The sequence below is a fragment of the Lissotriton vulgaris genome, chromosome 1_1 (genome assembly GCF_964263255.1).
Source record: "Lissotriton vulgaris chromosome 1_1, aLisVul1.2, whole genome shotgun sequence".
Classification (NCBI taxonomy): domain Eukaryota; kingdom Metazoa; phylum Chordata; class Amphibia; order Caudata; family Salamandridae; genus Lissotriton; species Lissotriton vulgaris.
This window is the reverse complement of record NC_141685.1, coordinates 1,732,952,347-1,732,967,565: the sequence shown is the minus strand read 5'-3', so window position 1 is coordinate 1,732,967,565 and position 15,219 is coordinate 1,732,952,347. Positions and strand designations below refer to the sequence as shown.

The 15,219-nt window shown below is 42.8% G+C and overlaps 1 protein-coding gene across 4 annotated transcripts in view; it reads left to right on the top strand.

Annotated features, from left to right (window-relative positions):
- The window catches only part of MDM2 (MDM2 proto-oncogene), a 79,192-nt gene extending 71,895 nt beyond the window's left edge, over nt 1-7,297 (top strand). For 3 of the 4 annotated variants that reach the window (XM_086918999.1, XM_086918998.1, XM_086919001.1), the window contains exon 11: nt 771-3,139. In XM_086918999.1, coding sequence (XP_086775125.1) covers nt 771-1,334 — 564 coding nt within the window. In that variant the 3' untranslated portion in view covers nt 1,335-3,139. Of the gene's footprint in view, nt 1-770 lie in introns of all 4 variants that reach the window. The other variant, XM_086919000.1, reaches the window with a different exon arrangement.
- Nucleotides 7,298-15,219: the final 7,922 nt, after the last annotated feature.

Here is a 15,219-nt window from a genome sequence, read left to right as displayed (position 1 = left end):
CTTTGCAGCGGAATCTGATCTTTTTGTTATGCACCACTCTGCAGTCCCTCTCCCCTGTTTTCAAACACAGACAGCAGGCCACAGCTTCACTTCCGTTAGAATTGATGGCTCAGACATTAGCGGTTGGCTAAATGTCCACTGGTTTTAGACCAAGGGTCCCAGACCATTCCCAAACCTAACTACACCTAAAACAGGCTATTTTAAGGTATTTGGATGCTTTCATTTGAAAGGTGATGTGTCTGGTACCTGTGAGATTGTTCCTGACTCTGTTTTGCCTTCAGACTCAGTGACTATGCGCTGGTCCATTGCCAAGAGCATTTGGGTTCTGCATAGTGAGATAATCATTGTTATTCAGAACTTTTAGGCTAACTGTAGCTGGTCGTAAGAACCCCGACCCATTAATATTATTGAGAATGATCGCATTATAGTCAATGTACTCATTATGGCAAATGATGGTTACGGGAATAGCAGAACTTTATTGTGTATTTTTATGAATCTTTCTAGTAAGAGATTCATTTTACCACTAAAATTCGCAGAATGGCTGCTATTCAGAAAATTGCATTATTGTGGAGGAGCATCTATTTGGCTCCTTGAAGCTTATTATGCACGTTTTGTGGCCAGGATAGCGATGTACATGCTTAGCTCCTAATATGACTAATAGTGAATCAATCTGGATTTGATATCTTAACAGAACACCTAAAAAGAAGAATTCTGAAAAAAACACTGATAAATCTGCATTGTAATTGACTTTCTCTCTTATTGTACTTCAGGATTATTGGAAATGCACAAAGTGTGAGGAAATGAACCCTCCACTTCCTCGACATTGTCATCGGTGTTGGGAACTTCGCAAGGATTGGCTTCCCGATGAGAAGAACTCCAAAGTAAAGACTCAAAACTTAAAACGTTTGGCAGAACTAGATGAAGAATTGGGCTTTGATGTTCCTGACTGTAAGAAAGTCAAGTTGGTTGAATCAAAAGATTCTAGTGAAGATGATGACATAGGAGCAGAAACATCCCAGTCCCAAGAAACGGAGGATTACTCTCAGCCATCCACATCTGGTAGTATCATGAGCAACAGTCAGGAGGATCCCACAGAAATGAAGAGAGAAGAAACTCAAGTCAAAGAAGATGTAATGGAATCTACTCTTCCTCTTACCAGCCTGGAACCTTGTGTCATTTGCCAGACTAGGCCTAAAAATGGCTGCATTGTTCATGGAAGGACAGGACATCTAATGGCTTGCTTTACATGTGCTAAGAAGCTCAAAAGACGGAATAAGCCCTGTCCAGTCTGCAGACAGCCCATACAAATGATTGTATTGACTTACTTCAGTTAGTGACAAGACCTTATATTAACTGTGTACCATGACAGAGACCACACATGTCCAATTAAAACGCTACACATCTAGGTGTACCAGCATGACACAAAATGTAGGCACTCTGAAGAAAAATGCTAAGGTGTCGTCAAAGCTGTAGGGTGAATGGCAAGTCATGACATAACATTTATGTCAGTTCAAAAATGCAGTGTGATTGTGGGCTGGTGCCAGAACCAAGTGTCTCCTATTTTCACCCGCATATCACTCATTGGGTTTAGTCTTCTTTTAGGTGGACACTGGGGGACAAAAAGTTTAGGAGCAATTATGGCACCAATAAGTGTAAAGGTTTATTTCACTGCATTAAGTATCTGCACTGTTGTATAGCTTCTATTTCTGTTGGTAATTTATTTATTAAAAAAAATAAATGACATGTATTTATTTAAAAAAAGAAAAATGCACAGAGCTCCATTTCCTTGCATATTTTGCAAAGTGCCTAGTTTTTTTGACCCACAGCATCTCAACTGTTGACCATGTTTACAACGACAGTACAGTGATCTACTGACTGTACAGCAATATGCTGACAGTTCATCCTGTGCATTCTTCTAAGTAGGTGACGTTTTATGGCACTGTTATGTCTTTTTCTGGACACGATTGGAGAGTGTCATGTAGAGTAGAACTGTTACATTTAAATAAGTGCCTGTTTGTGTTTCAGCTCGAGGACAAATTTAGAGCGAAAATCAATGTGTCCAAAGTCAGTCTGCTGGGGTCTTGGAAATGGCAGTCTGAGCCTTCCTTACTTGCTTAGATTGGTTGGTGTTTTATTTATGTAAGGTGTTTTATCTGTACTTTGATAGTTGCAATTTGGTGACTTCCATTTACTCCAGTGGCTAATTATTTTCATAGTGCTGGATGTATGTGCGTGTGACTTATATGAAATAGACCAAACCCACGCTTTTAACACCACCTGTGTCAATGAAAAAAAGACACTGCCAATAGATACCTGCGTAGCTGTGTTAAATGAATATCGAAGGTTTCCCTCCCCATATATACCTACACCCTCTGCTTGCTTGGAGATAGACTTCTTCAGAATTTATGAATTGAGCGTTGGTGGGGGGGTGGGGGGCCTGTGCCCCCAGCACCAGTTGGTACTAATTTTGCTACAAATCCATCCCTATGGGTTCCTGGGTGAGGATACCATTGTCCCATCCAAATTTAGCAGATTTTCAGCAGACTGACTAAATGACAGCAGTTTACTGACTATGGAGTGAGATGACCAAGCCCAAAACAAAACCGTTCTAGGACCAAGCCAGGTGATTGAGTGAACATCTCGTGCTAGGGTGTCTGTGTCCTCTCCCCTCTTTTTCTTGGTAGAAGCCACTACAAATATCAGTTAATTGTGCCGATTCTGACCCCACTTGTGTGCAACCTGTAGCCCTAGATTTTAATTAATTCTAGAGCACATTCTGTCTCGTTTAACACTAGCAAGAACAACGTACAAATGGAATTTTACATCTGTATACTGTATTTTGTGCTGTTCGTCCTCTCTGCTAGAGCCATTATTCCCTTTCATACATTTCTTCATAGTAGCATCATGTTTTATTTTTGCATCAGGAAATTTTCTCTTTTTTTGCAGTGCCACAGAACAATTTTAATGAAGAGAACTGTGACAATTATGCAAAAAAGCATTGTTTTTGTTTTTTATGAGGTTTCCAAGTGATAACATGGAAAAAACAAGTACTCGAGCACTGGTTCTTTTAGAGACTCCCGTAATTTACATCCTGTTGCGAAGCAGGGAATTGCCAGTAAAAATGTTGAATAAGCAGTAACCGAAATGCACATGTTTTTCATAGTATTCTGTCAAATGTCAAAACCAAAAAGTCAAAGGGAAAAAAGGGTTGGTGTTTGTCTGCTCTCAATGGTTCTCACGTTTCAGGTGACAAGTCAGCAAGCAACACACTCTCCCCTGTCGCCACCATGGAAACGTTTTTTTTTTTTTTTTTTTAAAACATCTAAATTTTGAAAGTAAAGGGGATAAATGTGTAAGCAGTGAGCAATGGTGTGGGCATGTTATCAAGCATTGGATCCTTTGGAGACGATCTTTATTTAGGCCCTTCTGCAAAGCCGAAATTATTTAGGCCGTTCTGCAAAGCCGGAATTGTCGATAAAAATGTTAACTTTGCGGCGTCAGAAAGGCACTTTTTTCAGAGTGCTTTATCAAATCTCAAAAGTTAGTCAAATGAAAAAAGAGTTGCTGTTTACCTTCTCTCAATGGTACTCACACTTCATGTAACCCTTCTGTGAATGACATAGCCCTCAACTAATGTCCTCTGTAAGACAAGTTCATTGTCGACAGTACTGCTCATGAATAACGCCTCCACTGCCACCGACCAGCTAGAGAGGCAACATTAATATCAGCATCATTAGTGACCAGCCGACCGTCCGTGGAGATCCATTCTTTAGATTTCTCCCCCACTTAATCCTCCCTGGAGCTTCCAATAACAAGGGTACCTGTAAAGGTGGGGCACTAAAGGGTGGATTCAAAAGGGATTACAGATTAACACAAGGTTCCCCTGAGAAACAAGCAATTGGTGTGCATGATCGCTAATTCTACTTCCAGTTCCCCTTGTAATTCAATTTTTCCGCTGGTATTTCACCTGAAGATTTTAGCTGTTATCAACGTGCACAATAGTGGTTTGTGTACATTTAAGGGCTCTTGACCTAATGACATTGTACAGCAGATGGCTTAAAGCTACAGTTCCTAGAGCTCAGGGCGATACCCTCCAGGCTTCCGCTCATGTCAAAAACTCTTGAATGTGCATCTGTATAGAAAGTGTTATTTCCATGTTTTATTTGAAAAACATTTATGCACTATGTAACTGCATCCCCGTTTCAATTAAACTTATTTTAGTCTAGACAGTGTCTACATACTCTTTCTTGGCAGAGTTAGGTCCTCGTGCTAAGTTGGAGTCTGATAGTTCCCAAAGACTCCTCAAGTTTTAGCAGTGGGATGTTTGCAACAACAAACAGTACTTGGCCAACAGTAAGTGGCAGAACCCAGTGGAGGCATTTTTAGTAATCTTGTCCTAGAAATGCCCTTATGTTTTTGCACCTATTCCCATACTCTCTCTACTCCTCATAAGAAGAGAAAGATATGCATGTTCATCCTAAGTGCACCAACTTGGCCCAGAGAGTACTGGTCAGATTTCTTCAGAAGATCTTGACACGGTCTTATTACCGTGAGTATGTACCTTTGTCTCCTGACCAAGGACTACTCGCAAGTGCTTCAGAACAACCCAGCCTCCACCAACTGACAGCCTGGCCTCTGAAGACGTAGAATTTAGGTCACATCTGGAGAGCTGCCAGGGCATAGCACGTGACAGACTTGCACTCTCAATTGGAACCAGGAAAGGCACTGCCTCACCCGAGTGTCATTAAATATTCCCGTACCTGCATCACTTAGTTAAATTGCATCTCAAGTGCATCTTTTATAGAGTTTGGGGCACTGATTTCCCCACATAAGATGAACTAAATGAACATTTGTTTTAACCCACCTCGTCGTTAAAGAGGTCGTGCAAGCCTCTTTCAAACATTCTCACTGTCTCTAGTGTTCGCCATGGGAGCCCCACACTCACTGGGATCTTGCCCCTGTTTGAGTCTGTACGTAGGTCTTATGTGAAGTGTCTTTCATCGACAATTATTGTTAATTACATTGCCCAGACAAGTCAGTGAAATTCAGGCGTTCTCACATAAGAACCATACCCAATTTCCAAGAATTCTACACTTTTAAACACAAAATTCTTAAGGACATCTATTTGAATCTGAAGGTAATATTGCCTACCTCCTTTGCTCACTCAGACAACTACTGATGAGAAGACGTCATACACTAGACATGAAAAGTGTCTTAGCCTTTGTTTTATCAAAATAAAACTATCTACTGATCAGACCTGCTAATTTCAGATCAGACTGCAGCAGAGCCAACCCCTACCAAGCAGGGCGTTGCATCTAGATTTTGCCTCGCATCTCTTTGTCACGCAAGAGCACACTCTACTAGGATGACTGCGATGGTGGCCTTGTGTGCTTCCATCCTCTTTACTAAAATCTGCAACATGGAAGTCCTGCCCCACCTTCACCTAGCACTACTCGCTGAGCATCCAGTCCAGATAATTCAAAGCAGGACAGGGTGCGCTGCAGACACTTAAGGTTTGCCTCCTTCAAATTTTTGTAAACCTTTTTTCTAGAACTACCTAAAAGTCTTAATTTGTATATCTCGACCTAGGAAATGGCTAATGTTGTAGTAGAAACTAACTTCTTTGGAACTACTTCTTCAGCAATCGAATATTTAATAGATTTATGTAACCTTCCCCTTTCATGAAAATCTCATTGTAACGTTTCCTTATTAGTGCTATGAAAATCTGAATAGTGGAAGCTTCTGATGGAATGGTGCTCGCAGCCTCTCCACCTCATTGACTGCTTGGGAGTTAAAACAGTGACATTGGTAGCACGTGCAAAGAACTGTTAAATTGGTACATTTCGGACAAGTCTTTACAAATACGCTTTTTTTGGCACTTGGTCTAAGCAGGAGTAATACAGTCATCCTGGTAAAAAGAACTGAGCTGAAGGGGAGGGGAGGGCAGTACCTGTAGTATGTACTGGATATGTGCTATGCAATCCTTTTCTGTGGTTCTTTTTTAGGGATGTATAATTCTTCAAGTGACAAGTCAGTGGGCAGAATATCTCGTAGGATGACCAAATGCAGGAACTTCATCTGATGTGATCTATATAATTTCTGTACATAACGTAGCTGATCCTTTGTGCCTTGCTTCCTTTGTGCCTTAATTGCTAAACAGCCGGACGGTAGAACCATAAAAGACCATTTCTAATACATTTTCTGCAAACTTACTTAGATTTGCAGGATTTTGTTGTCTTGAGTACTTGCTAGTTTTTTTTTTTGAGTGGCGAGTCTTGCTGCTTGCCAATATGTGAACAGTATAGCTATTTGTCTAATATCTTCAGAAGAAATATCAAAATGCTACCAGATTTCGATTGTTTAAATATTTCAAATCAAATGTTAATATTTTTATGTTTTTATAGTTCTGCAATGTCTGGTTTTATCTAATAAGAGAGTAGATTTATTGTCCCAAACTGGCCATGTAGGTAGAAACTGCACCTGAGAACTTCTCCGAAGAATATAATTTTTGTACTCTTTCCATAAAAATCTGTAACTTCAGTATAAAAATAAAGGAGCAGAGTTTCATATAATTGGCTACTACCTGCTTTAGACTAGTTACAACAAACAGACAGGTGGGTTGTGACTTACAAGTAGTTAATGTTTGTATAATGCGAGCTAAGCAAAAATCTGCCTGTCTCGGCACCCCCATTTTTGGCAGTTTTAGGCCTGATCGAGAGTAAATCGATCTCCAGCACCATTGAATGGTTGCTTTGCGACACAGCAGCTCTTCAGAAAAGGAGTACTTTTGCAGGGGAAGGAGGAATGGTATATAAAAACGAGCTGAATCAGTATGATTATATAGAATTATTTGAAATATAGATTCCCTCCGGTAGCATATTTGCTGTTGCTTTTCATGTGTGTGCCCTACTTGGAAATAAATAGGACTACTTCACGTACACAGATGATCACTAGCAGTGCAACCAATCAATTCTTAAACATGTATGCGACCTAACTTAAATTTTATTGAGGTTCTTCACTGATGATTTATTACACTGACATTTTCCTTTATAATTTCTGTTTCTTGAATGTGCTGCACACAACTCTGAAGGTCTTTATTCATGTTTTCCAAGAGCACTTTAAAGCAACTTCCTTAATCTGCGTCTAAATGCAAGCGTTTTACATTCCTTTCTCATCGGATTTGCACTGGAGGCCTATTCTACTTTATGGCCTGTGACACATAATTTAAATGTAGCAACTTTGGCAGGAATTCATGTTTTGTTTTGTGTTTTTTCAATAAAAAATACTACCAAGTAAATTGGTTCCTTCAGGAACTTTGCCTGGTTTCTTGATAAGTACCCAGTCTCTCACTTTAACATTCACATGTGCAGTTCCATGTTAACTATTGTAGTACCAGGTGCTTCTTTTGTGCACATCTACTAACCTATTTCGTACTTGCTCCAGTGACCAATTTTCCACAACCGTACTGCCCAACCACCCTGGGTTCAACTTCGTCCTAGAGAAATGCGTTTTAAAAAAAATGTTCATTGATTTTTATTTTAACGTTTGTGGACAGTAGAGCAGTTGAAGATTTACATGAATTTAAGTAAAACATTTAGTACAGTGCTAGAATTGCACATCCGTAGTATATATGTCATTATTGAAGTATTATTTAATTGCTGTACCACTGTTGATCAACGCAAACATTACAAATTGAAAACAACTTTGCCTATTAAGAGTGTATGCGCTATAACTTTGTTAAACGGACCATTTGTGTGAGTTACCCGTACATACATGATTCGTGGTGGTGTATTGTGTGGTGGATGACCTGATGGAGACTTTGGTATTTATGCGAGAAGAGAGACTGAATGGTAGCTTATCTTTGCCAGGGAAGGGTTGTCAGCCTTTCGACCTATGTCATCTGTTGGTAAGCTTGGGTGGGGGCATGCAAGGCTGGGATGACTGAGTGACCAAACGCTGCAGTCCCGGTTGGGACCGGCTAATAGGGAAATCTTTAGCAGGACGTTACCATGGTGATCAATTCTGCATGAATGTGCCATGTGTTTGTTTTGGAGGAGTTTCGATTTTTACTTATGTTAAGTACTTCTGCCAATGTGGAGGGGGGTTAGTACTTGTAGCATGCGCTGTATCTGTGTGTGTTCTGCGATCAGCGCTTTCTTAAGGTGTGCGAGCCATGTGAGTGTGTGGGTGAAGGCTTGACTTCCATGTCATGGCCAGTCTACGTTTGGCCAGGCTAAACGCCAAATCCAGAAATTTGTTGACATTTTTCCTCCCGGTGGTGCGTTCGATAATTCCCAGCAAAAAGTGCAGCCCCTGTGCTGTCACTAATGTATCTGTATCTTTTGATTTAGTGGCTACCACTTCATTCCAGAATGTTTTTATGTTGAATGTTATGCTATGCTGAATGTTTTAATGTTCAAGCAATCCCTCACCATGTGTAGGAACATGGCTTCAGTGCCTCAGCAGCAGGGGCACATATCAGGGGAGCCACGTACATCCTTGCTAGTCTGTGTGGTGTTAAGTAGGTATGATGTAGGTAGTTAAATTGAGTGAATTTGATTTGAGCGTTAATCTATATTTTTGGAAATGACCGGCCCTGTGCCTATTGTTTATCTGTTAGTGTGGTTTCGAATGCGGTTTCCCAGTAGTCCCTTAAGGGGCACAAAAGACAGTTACGGTATCTGGTTTGAGCGATCTAGATTGCATAGTGATTGCTCTCCTACCCGTGCCATGTCAGGAGCATGTCAGGTTTTTGGCTCAGCCTGCCTAGTGCCCCGCATCTGGAATAACTGTTGTGTCAGTGACGTGTATAGTGGGAATGATCCAGGGGATATTTTGGTATCATATACGAGTATTGTAAATTAGCAGAGTGTGGACTCAACAAATAGGTCCCCCCAGGTTGTGAGTCCAGCAGTGTGCCATTCCGCCATTTCCGGACGGATACCTACTTGTGAATTGGGAAGCACCCCTATAAGTAGGTGTGGGGCAGGGGTGAGTGCGCAATCCGTACATATCTGGTCCAGCAGCTGCATGCTCTGGACATTAGTATGTTGTCAGGGTGCTTCGGGATCGCCACATTTGATCCACCCAGCCACTCCATCAGTGTCGTCTGATTGTTATGTGGTGTCCATTGTTCCAGTTCAGAGATATTATGATTCGCTAGTCATCTCATCGGCCATGAGCAACTGTGCAGCTGCATAATATTTCTCATAGTTAAGCGCCCCTTGTCCCCCCTCTGTGATTGGAGCGTAGAGTTTTGTGAGGGCTACTCGAGCTCTAGACTTACCCCAAATTAAGGAAGTTGAGATTAACTTAAACAGTTTGCTCGGCAATGGAAATGGTAGAGCTGCAAAGTAGTATAATAGGTGAAGGAGTAGTAGCATTTTGGATATAGCTATCTGTCCCATTGGAGAGAGAGACAACTCCGTCCAGAATGACATGGAGGGGCGAGCTCTGGTGATTGCCCTCCCCTAATTGCCTTCTATGGCATTCACTTGTGAGTGATATATTTGCACCTCCAAGTATTTAAGAGTTGTATGTCCGGGTGAGAGGTGCCTGCGAGAGAGCCGCCCGCTGCTCCAACGATTGGGGGGACCATCGGTGAACAAAAGGGACTTTTCCAGTTTACTTAGAGGCCAGAGGCCCCCCGAAGGATTCCAGTATTGCCATCAGGTCTTCCAACACTGTGTGTTCTTCTTGGAGGTAGATCAATGCATCATCTGCATAAAATGAGATTATGTGCCTTTGTGTATGTACTTTGACGCCCCAGTCCTTTGCACGAATTCCCAGTGCGCATGCCAGTGGAAAATAGGTGAAAGGGGGCGCTCCTGTCTGGTGCCGCCCTAAATACGGGACGGATCAAAGATAAAGTGGCTAGTCTTTACTCTGCCCTGTGGAGCGATATATAGCCATCTAATCCAGTGCAAGAACTTGGGACCAATGCCATACCTAGCTAGCACCATTTCCAGATACTCACAGCCCAGTGTGTCGAATGTGTTCTCTATTTCCAAGGAGGCTATCCATTCCGGTTCCCCCGTTGTGTATGCCCAGTCGCATAATCAGTAAAGGTGCTGTAAATTGAGGTTAGTGTTTTTACCAGGTATAAAACCGTTTTGGTCCGGGTGTACCAATAATTGTGTGACCTTTGACAGTCTATTGGCTAGAACCCTGGCCAAAATGTTGTAATCTATGTGTTCAGTAATGAAAATGGGTGATAGGATCCAATTTGTTGTGGGTCCCTGCCAGGTTTCAATAATGCTACCAATACATTGTCTTTCATCGAGGCCAGTAGTGTGCCACACTCGTATGCATCCTGATATACTCAATGGAGATGTGAAACCATTTATGTGCTACAAGTGGTGTAAATTTCCAGGGGCCAGCCATCTGCCCCGGGGTCTTCCCTCTTGCCAGCTGCTGTATAGCCACCTTTATTTCGGCCGCTGTGATGGAGGCTTCCAAAGTTTCATAGTAGTTGGGTGGGATTTGGGGAAGTGTTATTTGCTCAAAAAATATCAGTGTATCTGTCTCCGATTGTGTCGTGGAGGTGCCATAAAGGTATGCGTAGTATTGTTGAAAGGCTGGATTTATTCAGAGGAATGCGGTCTCAGTTGAGGTGTGGAGTGTTCTTTCACGGAAAACACTCAAGGCATCAACTGTGCAGGACCTGCCTTCGGTTCCTGTGGAATTGAACTGAAGTAAATGCCTTAAAAGTATTGTAGTGGAGTAATCATTCAACACAATAATAGTCTTGTAACCTTGCAGCAAAACGTAGCATATAAGGGTAAAGCTTTGTAGGGTGGTCTTCAGACAGTTCCTTACAGTGAGAGCCAACTTTAAGCCATGGATCCTCATTGTATGGCCCAGGGACTGCATGCGGGCCGCCTGAGTTTACATGTGGCCCCAGATGAATAGCATTAAATTGCTGTTTACTTGACAAGTGATGACATTTAAAAAGGCATGTGTAGGAATGTGTCCCTTTTTAGGTCTCGCCTGTCGATGCGCATGCGCATCGAGCTTGCGAGACTATGGGGGCTTATCCACTCTTTAACCAACTTGCAAGGAATCGTGGCGATTCCTTGCAGTGCACGAGAAATTTAAGGTCAATGCGCATGCGCAATGAGCTTCAAAGCGCGTGCACATGGCCCCAGCCGCCTGCCTTGCCTGCTCTCTCTGTCACAGCCTCCCCCAGCTCCGCCTCCTCACTTCTTGATTGCACGGCCGTTAGGCCGTGCCTCCCCTACTCTCCTCCCCCCTCCTCCTCCTCCTACTCTCCTCTCCCCTCCTCCTCCTACTCTCCTCCCCTGCCTGCCGTGTCGCACCTCTCCCCGCTGCTAACAAAGACACATACCATTCACGAAAAATTGGACCCCGAAATCAAATTTTGGACTTTTTATTTTTTATCTAGTAACAGTATAAGAGCAATATTATGTATTTAGTCTTTAAAGGGAAAGTTATGTTGCATAAAGAACGTTTTGGAAATAAATGCCCGCCTGCAGCCGCCTGCCTTGCATGTTTTTCACTTCAGGCGCATCCCTCCCACACACCCGCTCCGCCCCTCCCCTGCCTGCCGTGTTGCATTTCTTCTACAGCCTTCGACATCTGTTCCCCAACCCACAAACGCCAGCACCTCCCCTCTTTCTTCCCGGACACAGCCAGGCTCGCAATTCCACTCCCCCTCACGACGCACCTCCGGATCCGCCCCCTCCCCACTTTCTCTACCACCACTCTAGCACTGCTTGTCTTCCGTGAAACTGTCTGGCACACAAAAGTCTTACCATTAACAAGACCTATTGCCCAGCATAAATGACTTTCGTCTTCAACTCTAACTTGCCCAAATCTATTTTTTGGGACAATGAAACATACTTATTTGTTAACAAACTTTTCTACAGCCTTCGACATCTCTTCCACAACCCACAAACGCCAGAACCTCCCCCCTCTGTTCCCGTACACAGCCAGGCTCGCAATTCAACTCCCCCTCCCCAGACGCCAGCACCTCCCCTCTCTGTCCCTGCACACAGCCAGGCTCTCAGAACACAATAAACGAAAGACTTGAAACTGAAATCGTCGACAAAAAGAAATAATGACAGACGCATTACAAGCTACATCGCCGTGTACATTCCCCAATCAGCAGGCCTACTATTCCCACCCCTCCCTCTACAGCGTGCTACGCAAAAAATAGCTATAGTATGTATAGCATTGCACCTAAAAAACAGTTAATATTACAACCCACAAATGCCAGCACCTCCCCCCTCTGTTCCCGTACACAGCCAGGCTCGCAATTCAAGTCCCCCTCCCCAGACGCCAGCACCTCCCCTCTCTGTCCCTGCACACAGCTAGGCTCTCAGAACACAATAAACGAAAGACTTGAAACTGAAATCGTCGACAAAAAGAAATAATGACAGACGCATTACAAGCTACATCGCCGTGTACATTCCCCAATCAGCAGGCCTACTATTCCCACCCCTCCCTCTACAGCGTGCTACGCAAAAAATAGCGATAGTATGTATAGCATTGCACCTAACGGCATTACTCAGCAGACAAAGGTCATACAATCAAAACATGTACGCTTTTAACAGTCACACACACACCAACAGCTATCAATGGGCACTTTCACCAGGCATACACACACAACAGTCATCAGTACTGCAGTAGTATGTATGAATGAGACTGTTGGTGTGCTAAATACGGCTGTGGTGGTGCAGAGTGATGCTGTGTTGTTGCTCAATGGTACTGTGGGGGTGCAGAATGATAAAGTGGTATTGCTGCGTGTTGCATTCGTGGACATCAGTGATGCCGTTGTTGGGAGAAGTGCAACTGTTGTGGTGCTGAGTTATGCTGTGGTGGTAATTATTAAACACCAACACAGCACCACTCATCACTAGCACAGAACAACACATCACAACAACAGCATTACTAAGCACCACACTAACATCACTCAGCAACACACCAACATCACTCTGCACCACCACAACAGCATCATTCAACAACAACACACTATCACACTACAACCACACACAAACACTTACCACCACAGCACCACTCATTACCACTACAGCATTACTCAGCAGACAAACGTCATACAATCCAAACATGTACGCTTTTAACAGGCACACACACCAACAGCTAGCAATGGACACTTTCACCAGGCGTACACACACAACAGTCATCAGTGCATCCTTTCACCATGCATACACCCACACAAACAGGCATCAGTCCACGCTTTCAACAGTCACACACACCACCAGCCGGAAGTGCACGCTTTCTAACCACTTTTTTTACGTAGCACACACAATTACAGCTATACAAGCATGCTTTGGTGCTGTACAGTACTGCAGTAGTATGTCTAAATGAGACTGTGGGTGTGCTAAATACGGCTCTAGTGGGGCAGAGTGATGATCTGATGTTGCTCAATGGTACAGTGGGGGTGCCGAATGATAATGTGCTATTGCTGCGTGCTGCATAAATGGACATCAGGGATGCCGTGGAAGAGAAAAATACCAAACACAAGGCAAGTGCGACCGAAAAACACGTACGGCAAAACGGAACTCAATCCATGGCAAAAAAAAAAACTAAATAGCAGCCATTGATAAAATACAAAACACACTCTAAAGAAAGGAGCCAGACAGAAACTAAGTGCGAGAAAAGCAAGACCGAAAACAATAATTACATTAACATCACAATACAGAAATGCATAAACAAAAGTATAACAACTCACAAAGGCACTCTTTAATAATATGAAAATAAAATTGTCATTACCTGTCGATCGTAGAAGCTCATTCACTGAAATGTAGAAAATATAAAAAAAACACACACAAAGAGAACATAAACAGTGCATACATAATACTTTTAACTACAACAATCAACAAACAAAAAAAACAAAGCATAGCGGCGAAACAAGTCACATACGGGTCCAAACAACACAAAAAAAAGCCAAGTCGGAGAAAAAATAAACATCAGAGTGCGACCTCAGGCGAAACGAAACAACAGGAACTACATACCAGGAAGACACTAGCAAAGATTAGTCAATGCATGGCGAACAATCAACTTAAACACGAGCCAGCATTCGCATAAATAACAAGAAAAATGCCAAACACAAGGCAAGTGAGAGCGAAATTACAACGTTCGCAATTTAAAAGACATAACACATACAAAAAAATACATTGCTTTATGTAACATTTATAAACATTCCCATTATTAAAGCATCTATCTTTTACAACAGTACTAAAGTATATTGTAAGTCAACCGTCGAAAATACACAAGGCGCAATACAAATAAAACACTCATACATCCTAATAAAACATTACTACTAATACGTATATACACACAAGTAATAATACATTCAAATTCATGTACTCAATGTTAAAAAATTTACATCTTACCAGTCAAACGACGCAGCAACAACCACGGAGGAATAACACACCTTTACCGCACGAACATTCACACCAATCTAGAAAACGCCCCGTTGACGTATGTCAAATGCAATGCTACGTCACACAACGTAGCGCTGCGATTGGCTAAAAATTACGTCACGCTAAACATTACATCACCATCACAAACAAAAATAGAACGCTAACATCCCTTACGTAACAAACGTAAAGGGAATACATAGCGTACTACACTTTAACAGAACACAAATAAAACACAGTTTAACAAAATGCACTAAACACTTATAAAACCAATACACATACAAAAAACAAAGACACATTACATTATAATCAACATTAACACATGCTAAAGACTCAAATATGCCAATCACACCCTCACTCACCCTCACTCACCTTCACTCATCCTCACTCACCCTCAACACCTCACCCTCACTCACCCTCAACCCCTCACCCTCACTCACCCTCAAACCCTCACCCTCACTCACCCTCAATACCTCACCCTCACTCACCCTCAACACCTCACTCACCCTCAGCCCCTCACCCTCAACACCTCACCCTCACTCACCCTCACTCACCCTCAACCACTCACCCTCACTCACCCTCAACACCTCACCCTCACTCACCCTCAACACCTCACCCTCACTCAACCTCAACACCTCACCCTCAACAACTCACTCACCCTCACTCACCCTCAACACCTCACCCTCACTCACCCTCACTCACCCACAACACCTTACCCTCACTCACCCACAACACCTTACCCTCACCCTCACTCACCCTCACTCAGCCGCACTCACCCTCAACACCTCACCCTCACCTTCACTCACCCTCATTC